We start from the raw sequence: 8,881 nt of genomic DNA, 5'->3' as shown, positions 1-8,881 counted from the left end.
CCCCCCCCCCCCCGTATTTTATATGATGATCTGCACATAGCTATTGAACCTTTGTGATCCACCCCTATGAATATCTTCCTTTGATCTCACAATGTGACTATGTAGAGACATGAATAATGTATCATGTCCCAGTTTATTTTTTTAAACATCCAATGTGTTTACTTGTAGATTTATAGGCACATTCTAGTTACCACAAATGCAACCACTGTTTCTTTGGGTCTGGCTTATTTTGCTTAATATAATTTTTTTCCAAGTCTTTCAATTTCCTTACGAATGGTCCAATATCATTCTGACGAATGAGTAGAATTCCCTTGTGTATATACACCATGTTTCCTTGATCCATGCATCCACTGAGGGGCATCTGAGTTGATTCCATATCTTGGCTATGGCAAACAATGCTGTTCGGGACAAGAGATCTTGGTCAGCTGTTCTAGAGAGTGTCATGAATTCTGAGTTTGAGATATTGCTTCTAAATGTTGAAGTTTTGGTGAGCATTGTGGTGCTTGTTGGTATTAGAGGGACTTTGGGGCCAGAAGTGTTTCAGATGTCCAGAATTGTTGGATTTTAGAATATCTGCACATGCATAATAAGGAATGCTGGGGATGGAACACGCTAGTCACTTTGTAATGAAGACAATGATGGAAGAGGCTCAGAGAGGAACTGGACATTTTGTTTCACAAGTAAATAAAAACTGACCAGTTGCGGGCTGGGAAGGTGGCTCAGTGGTAGAGCGCTTGCCTCGCATGCATGAGGCCCTGGGTTCGATTCCTCAGCACCCCATAAGCAAAAAGAAAAAAAGCCAGAAGTGGCGCTGTGGCTCAAGTGGTAGAGCGCTAGCCTTGAGCTGAAGAGCTGAGGGACAGCGCCCAGACCCAGAGTTCAGGCCCCACGACCGGACCCAAAAACAAAACAAAACAAAACTGACCAGTTGCCCTGGGTTTGCTGCTTTAGGCCACTGGTGCAGAGTTCTATGACTGAGGGGAGGTGTGGACAGCTTACCCGCAGGCGATGGCGCATCCTGACGGGGCGTACGCACACGCCATGACCCACGTGCAGGGCATGGTGACGGCGTGCTCCTGCAACACAGCACGGCCCAGGTGAGCGACACACACGGCTACCCAAGTCCCAGCACTTGACTTTTGCAGAATCAAAGCACCAGACTAAACATGGACCATGGCGGAGCTCCACATTGGAAGCGGGGAGGCATAAAGGTGGGCTTTAGATGGAGGAGACTTTGTCCCTCATTATAACCAAGCTTTTACGTCATCCACTCCACTACCAAAAAAAATCCCCCCCAAACAAAAACATTATTTTACTTTTTTCCCTCCCTCCCTCCCTTCCTCCCTTCCTTCCTTCTTTCCTTCCTTTCTTTTGTTGGTCATGGGGCTTGAACTCTGGGCCTGGGCACTGTCCCTCAGCTCTTCAGCTCAAGGCAAAAGCTCTACTACTGGAGCCATGGTGCCACTTCTAGTTTTCTGGTAGTTAACTGGAGATAGGAGTCTCCCAGACTTTCCTACCTGGGCTGGCTTCAAACTGCGATCCTCAGCTCTCAGCCTCCTGTGTAGCTAGGATTACAGGTGTGAGCCACCAGCACCTGGCTTTTACTTCTTCCTTAATGTGAGTTAATAGTTTGTTTCTCTTTGTAAAACTGAGGTTTGAACTCAGGGCCTCCCACTTATTGCTTGTTTGCTCAGCTGGAAGCTCACTGGAGCCGTGTCTCCAGTCCAGCATTTTGCTGGTTGATTGCAGATTCTCTCAGACTTTTCTGTCTGGTCTGGCTTGGAACCAAGATCTGGAGATTTTGGTTCTTTTGGTGAAGGCTCAGACGCAAAGTAGTGAATTAGCGCCCTCTGTGGTGGCCCTAGGTACTGCTCAGGGTGGGGACTTTATCTCCAAGGAGGAATAAATGATCCTGGGGGGTGGGGGTGGGGGTGGAGGGGTTTCCAGTCCTAGTGGTTGGGTGACCAATTCCAAGGGGAGCTGGGGAAGAGGATCCGGAAGCTAGGCTGGAGTCTCACCTTGTTAGTGGTGAAGGAATCCCACACGATCACCTTACCATCCTGTAGGAAGAAGAGAAGACAGCACACAGCTCAAATGCTGGAAAGCTGTCCTCACTGTTGTGAGGTCTACAGCTGTGTCCAGCTGGGCGTGGGACGGGAAGAGGCAGCGGGGTTCCTGGGTTCAACAACCTCCCGTCTATTCTTGGAGAAAGGAGACTGAGAGGCAGTTACTGAGCAGTATGGGGGCTTGAACTCATGGCCTCGTGCTCTCAGGTGGCAATTTTTACTGAAGGATGATGATAGATCTACTACTTGAGCTGTACCTTTACTTCTGGCTTTTTGCTGGTTGTTTGGAAATAAGAGTCTCTCAGGTGTGTCTGACTGGGCTGGCTTTGATCTCAGCCCCTTGAGTAGTTAGGATTATAGGTATAAGGGCTGATAACTACTTTTTCTTTTTTCCCCCCTAGTGGTCCTTGGGTTTGAACTCAGGGCTTCAAAGTTGCTAGGCAGGTGCTCTACCACTTGAGCCAGGTCCTTTGCCCTTTATTTCTGCTCTATTTTAGAGGAGGGTCTCATATTTGTGACTGGGGTCTGTCTAGACCACAATCCTCTAGCCGGGTGGCAGGCTTGTATCTAACTTATTGGTTGAGAGGGGTCTAACATTTTGCCCACGTTAGTCTCAAATGATAGTCCTCCCAAGCTCTGCTTCCCAAGTTACAGGAATGAGTTATGACTGTGCTTGGTTGGTCTTAATTTCTGACTATATAGCTAAACTTGACACATAGTGTTACCTATGTAAGGCTTGCAGAGGAGGAGCTCCAACCCTGTAACCCTGAGCCCTTGCTCACTGAACAGGGGCAATGTCTCAGCGATGCATCCGCAGCTTCCTCTGCCTTACTGCCTGCCCGTTCCCCATGCTCCCCCGCCTCCCCCACTCTGGCATCTCTTCAAACTACACGTGATCCTTCCACCTGCACAGATATATATGGCAGCTGCCTGCGTACCTGGAAAGATTGTGCTTCCGCCCACAGCCCCAAGCCCACTCTGTGAGGGTGACTCATCTGCTTGGAAGAGAGAAGGCTGCAGATGAGTCAAAGTCTGTTCCAGAGTCTTCTAGTCCTTCCTGATTCCCAGAGCAGGCCTGACTCCCTTCTTTTTTTGCCAGTCCTGCCTGGGGCTTGAACTCTGGGCCTGGGCACTATCCCGAGCTTTTTGCTCAAGGCTAGTGCTCTACCACTTGAGCCACGGCGCCACTTCCTCCAATGCTGTGAGTAGTTTATGGGAGATAAGAGCCCTCGTGGACTTTCCTGCCTGGGCTGGCTTTGAACTGTGATCCTCAGATCTCAACCTCCTGAGTAGCTAGGATTATAGGCGTGAGCCACGGGCGCCCAGTGGTTGGTGGAATCTTAACCACCTTGTCCTCAAGTGGCTAGCATGGGTAAGGCACTGGGCTGAATCACTAGCACTGCTTAATAAACTCAAAAGTTTCATCACAAGTAATACCTTTTAGTATGCTCTGCAAGAAATGATTCTGAGCCAGGCATGGTGGTTTGTGCCTATAATCTCAACTACTCAGGTGGTGATCAGGAAGACGGTGGTTTGAGATTAGCCCTAGAAAAAGAGCTAAGTGAGATTCCCCTCTGAACAAATTAGCCGGGCATGGTGGCATGTACTTGCCATCCAGTTTATATAAGGGGGCATAGTGGGTGGGCGTGGCTTAAGTGATGGAGTGCCAGCCCAGCTAGAGTGAAGTCTTGAATTCAAATCCCAGAACCAACCCCCCCCCCCAATAAATAAGCGGCCAATCAGAACCTGCCCAGGTCACAGAGCAGGCGGGGCGTTCCCAGAACCGCCCCCCCCCCAATAAATAAGTGGCCAATCAGAACCGGGCGTACCTGCGAGGAGCTCACGATTCTCCGTTTGTCCTTGCACCAGTCCATGCACAGGACTTTGTTCCCGTGGCCTTTAAGGGTCCTTCTGGTCTTCATGACAAACTGGCCCAGGGCCTCCACCCGCTCTGCCACCTGGTGCACTGGAAGGACAATGCCAGATCAGTTCTCGCACCCAGGCCTAGGCTGGGAGCCCCCAGCTGGCCCAGTGAGGAGCGGGAGGAGCCCAGGGGCCTCTGAGCCATTGCTTGGGTCTCCTACGCTTGGCAGGCACTCTTAGGTCAGTAGCCATTCTCTGCTGGTGGTTAGGAGCTTAGGGATTTTTTTTTCCCCAAGTACTTTCTATTGCAGGGACCAAAGGATTACCAAGATCACCTTGTATTTCTCAAGCACAGCACAGAATTCTGAGAGGTGGCTAGAGGGAACTGCTCTTCACCCCACTGGGGCTCCGGTGACTCCAAGTTCATTCCACTTACAAAGAGCCAGGCTGGGACTTTTGTCCTTGTTTCTGCCACTTTCTCCTTACTGGGAAAGCTCGCTTTAAGAACACTCTCCCAACGGCCATAATGCTTGGCAGCAGGTACTGGGTCCAACTGTTTCCCATGCCTTGTATAGGACTGGGGACAAGGCTGGTGCTCAACCACTTGAACCACAGCTATCCACTTCGGGCTTTTTGCTGGTGCATGGAGATAAGAGTGTCCCAGACTCTTGTGTCTGGGTTGGCTCTGAACCTGGATCCTCAGATCTCAGCCTTCTGAGTGGCTAGGATTACAGGCGTGAGCCACCCAGGCCTTGGAGAACTACAGCTTTTTCATGTCCCTGTTTTTTACTTTTTATTTATTTATTTATTTATTTATTTTAAAAAAAGGCTCCCTGACTAAATCAAAGCCTTCCTTATGTAAATTGGCTGTGAAGATGTCTCAGCGATGAACAGGCAGATTCTCCTCCAGCCTACTGCATCCTGTTTCCCTCTGCAGCCCCAGACGCAAAGAATTCCCCGAACACAAATGTCAGCAAGAGCTGACTGTGCTCTGCATGGTTTTTTTTGTTTGTTTTTGAGGGATTTTGGCTCCCAGCACAGATGTGGCATCTCCTTTGCCTTCTAATAGATAGATAGATCATCCCTCAAATAGGGTAGCACAAAGAAATGGTCACAGCGACTGGTTTCTACCACTAGCACAGTAACGTGTCAGGAAATCCTGTTGTATGGTAAGTGGCAGGATTTCAGAGCTGCTGCCTTGTTCAGAGCTCCCTTAGAAATCGAGACTGGAGCTGGGTAGTTGCGATCCTGACTCTGGCCTCGGATGCTCAGGCCTGGCTCTGTGGCACACCAGCCGGGGTACGTTGTGTATGTCAGTCACTTGCCTCTTCTGGAGAGGCTACCATGACTAAGCGTGGTGGTAAAGGAACACTTGGGACCTGTGGGCTCTAAAATCCTCCCACTGAGGTTGCCCATACATGGTGCTCCATACTTCAATAGGAATAAATGACATGAGCCAGGACCAATGACTCACGCCTGTAACCCTAGCTACTCGGGAAGGTGGAATCTGAGGGTTGGGCTTCAAAACCAGCCTGAGCAGAAAAGTCTGTGAGACTCTCACTCCCACTTTAACCAGAAGAAAAAAAAAAGCCAGAAGTGGAGACATGACTCAAGTGGTAGAGCAGCAGCCTTAAGTGAAGAAGCTAAGAGGGGAGGGGTGAGGGCTGGGTGCTGGTGGCTCACACCTGTCATCCTAGCTACTCAAGAGGCTGAGATCTGAGGATCACAGTTCAAAGCCAGCCCAGCCAGGAAAGTCCGTGAGACTCTTATCTCTAATTAACCACCAGAAAACTGGAAGTGGCACTGTGGCTCAAGTGGTCAAGCGCTCACCTTGAGCTGAAGAGCTGAGGGACAGCGCCCAAGCCCAGAGTTCAAGACCCATGACCAATAACAACAACAAAAGAACGAAGATGCCCCTCATGCAGACTGTGTGGGGAGGGAGTTGCTGGACTCCCTTTGGTGGGTGAGGCCCTGGGCCAGGTGCAATCCCAGCAGATAAGCTGGAATCCTTCACCAAGTGCTTCAACCTCATCTCCAGCCTCAGTTTCCTCAGATGACCTACTGCAGAGAGACACTAACACCCCACTTCCTGTATCAGCACGGATACTTGCAGACTGCAGAGATTTGCAAAGGGAAATGAGACGGTTGCTCAGAGTCACCTCTCAGTCCCCATACCCTCTTCTTGAGCGCTTCCTTTCCCAGGCTTCCTGGCAATGGGCCGCGTAGCCTTAGTTCTGGCCTTGACAGAGCGCAAAACCAACCAATCTTGGGTGTGGGAAAGTTGTGGGAAAACTCGCTTTCCTGATAAGAAGGAAGCAAACAGACAAATGCCTCCTTCTTCTCGCCTCGGATACAGAGATAACCTTAGGAGCTGTGGCAAGCCTGCTGTGGTCATGGGGCCGATGCCCAGGCTCTGAGACAGGAAGGAGGGAGGCAGAGGATCGAGGTCCCTCCTGAGTGAGCCAGTGCAGCTCAGCCAGGGGCTCGGCTGTCCTGCTCTTGTTATGTAAGACAGCCAACTCCCAGTTGGCTTCATAGGCTGTGGAGGTTTATGGTGACTTACAACTAGATGCATTTCTAAATCATACAAGCTGGGGAGGGGAGAGGAGCCGAAGGCTGGATTCAGGTCTTGTTATTTGCAAAGAAATCGAATGCTAGGAGTCCCCCCTGCCCCCCATGTGCTCTTTTCCACTTGTAATGAGGACCTGTGCCCAGGAGTACCCAGAGTAGGCCGGGCCCGGGGGGGGGGGGAGCCGCCGCCCTGCCGTGGGAGAGGGTGGGCAAAGCTGATGGCGTGGGCAGCCTCCTCCTTCCCCACCCCGCGGATCATCTAAATGGACCTGACATCGCATGGAGCCCAAAGCTGCTCCAACAGCCTCCCCCACCCCACCCCCCAAAAAAGCAAACTGGGTGCATTTGCTCTTGGATCGCCCTTCCCCCCATCCAGCGCCTGTGCACCCCGCTTTCCACCCCCAGCCGCGAGCTCTTCAACCAGTCTCCATCTGGCAAAAGCCAAAGCCAGGAAGGACAGACCGCCCGAGGAGGGGGTGGGGGAAGGGGACAGACCGCCCAGGGATGATGACATGTTCGTCCTAGGCCGCGCCCACCAGCCATCGGCACCCCGGTACCCCTTGCCCGGGGCGGGGGTGGGGTGGTCCTGCATGGCGGGAGGGGGGGGATGCTCCGTGACCCCGTGACCTCCCTCCCCGTTCCCGCCACTCACGCTCCACGTCGTGCAGCTTGGCCCGCTCCTCCTCCAGCTTGCCCTTGAGGCTCTCGGCCTCGCTCTTCAGCGACGCCAGCGTCTCGTTCTCGTGCAGCCCGTCCGTGGCCATCTTCACGATCCCGGGAGCAGCGGGGAGAGAAAGACAGAAACCGGGATGCAGGCCGGGGGAGATGGGGGGAGGGGGGGAGCCGGCGGGCGAGCGGGCGGGCGGGGAACCGAGGCGGGCGGGCGCAGCAAGAGCTGCCAATGACCCTGAATGACAGCCCTGGCCCCGCCCTCCGCGATGATACAGCGGAGATGGGCGTGGCTATGATAGCTGACCACGCCCCCGCCCACCCCGCCCCTCTCCCAGGCCCTGGCACCTGGGCGGAGCGTGGTACCCGGAGAGGCCGGGAGGGAAAGGCCCGTATGACAGGTCTAGAATCCAGGCATTAGTATCATGTAGGCTGCCAAATACCCTTGAGCAACCCACACGTGTGTCCTTTAAATGAGAAACTACATTATGGGTGACATGCTATGTCCCTGAGGTCATCTTGGAAGGCCCAGGGCAAAGCAGCAATCTGACAACATCTCCTTAGACCCGTGGCTCCTGTACCACGGTGGGGTGTCAGGGTTCAGGGCTCCCCCTGCTTGTGGAGATCTGGGCTGGAATGGCACCTCCCATGGGTCTGGACTTTCACCAGGTGGGGACGTCACACTGCCCAGCACAGCTTTGCAAATCCTCTGAGCTAGGACCGATTCTTCAGGCTTTGGCCATGCTATGGACACTTGCTGCAAGACCCGACGCCTGTGCATCGTCACCTTCCGTGAGGACTTCCATGGTGAGTATTTTCTGTTGTCGGTCATGGAGCTTGAACTCTGGGCCTGGGCACTGTCCCTCAGCTCTTCAGCTCAAGGCCCGAGCTCTACCACTTGAGCCACAGCGCCACTTCCCGTTTTCTGATGGTTAATTAGGGATGAGTCTCAAAGGCCTTTCCTACCCTGGCTGGCTTTGAACCCTGATCCTTAGATCTCAGCCTCCTGAGTAGTGAGGATTACAGGCGTGAGCCACTGGTGCCCAGTCCTATAGTGAGTATTTTGGAAAATAAACTGCTAGAATTTAATTTTAGTTCCTAAAAAGTTAAGCCGGGCATTGGTGACTCACGCCAGTGAGCCTAGCTACTCAGGAGGCTGAGATCTGAGGATCATGGATCAAAGCCAGCCTGAGCAGGAAAGTGTGAGTCTCTCATCCCCAATTAACTACCAGAAACTGGAAGTGGAGCCGTGGCTCAGAGTGGTTGAGCACTAGCCTTGAGCAGAACAGCTCTGGGGGTTAAAAAGACTTCCCTTACATATTGGTTTAAGACAGGCAACTTCAAATGTTTTTAAAGTGGTACTTACAATTTCTGCGCATGTTGAACAGTAGTTGAGTTGCTGAGATTTCTTGAAAACAGGTCTCAGGGCCCTCTGCTTGAAACATTTGTCACAGGAGCCAAACACATTAACTAGAAAGGTCTGATCGCACATCTCTGACCCAAGATGAAGCTGAAAGAAAAAGAAAGGAGAACTGAGACAAGCCAGTCCATCCATCTGTCCTTCCTTTTTCTTCCTTCCTTCCTTTCCTTCCCCATAATGAGTTATGATCTCAGGACCTCATACCTGCTTGGAAGGCACTCTACCACTTGAGTCACACTCCAACTCCTTTTTGCTTTCCTTATTTTTCAAGTAAGGTGTCATGTTTGTGTCC

General features: G+C 52.0%; 1 protein-coding gene across 1 annotated transcript in view; it reads right to left on the bottom strand.

Annotated features, from left to right (window-relative positions):
• Gnb5 (guanine nucleotide binding protein (G protein), beta 5) overlaps positions 1–8,681 on the bottom strand; it is an 18,116-nt gene extending 9,435 nt beyond the window's left edge. The window contains exons 1-5 of the mRNA XM_013010057.1: positions 8,536–8,681; positions 7,153–7,264; positions 3,896–4,032; positions 2,019–2,060; positions 1,000–1,076 (exon numbers count right to left, since the gene is read on the bottom strand). Of these exons, the coding sequence (XP_012865511.1) occupies positions 1,000–1,076; positions 2,019–2,060; positions 3,896–4,032; positions 7,153–7,264; positions 8,536–8,661 (494 nt within the window). The 5' untranslated portion in view covers positions 8,662–8,681. The remainder of the gene's footprint in view (positions 1–999; positions 1,077–2,018; positions 2,061–3,895; positions 4,033–7,152; positions 7,265–8,535) is intronic.
• Positions 8,682–8,881: the final 200 nt, after the last annotated feature.

This window comes from Dipodomys ordii, unplaced genomic scaffold (genome assembly GCF_000151885.1).
Source record: "Dipodomys ordii isolate 6190 unplaced genomic scaffold, Dord_2.0 Scaffold11, whole genome shotgun sequence".
Taxonomy (NCBI): domain Eukaryota; kingdom Metazoa; phylum Chordata; class Mammalia; order Rodentia; family Heteromyidae; genus Dipodomys; species Dipodomys ordii.
Note: the sequence above shows the minus strand (reverse complement) of the source record. Positions and strands in the feature narration are given on the sequence as shown.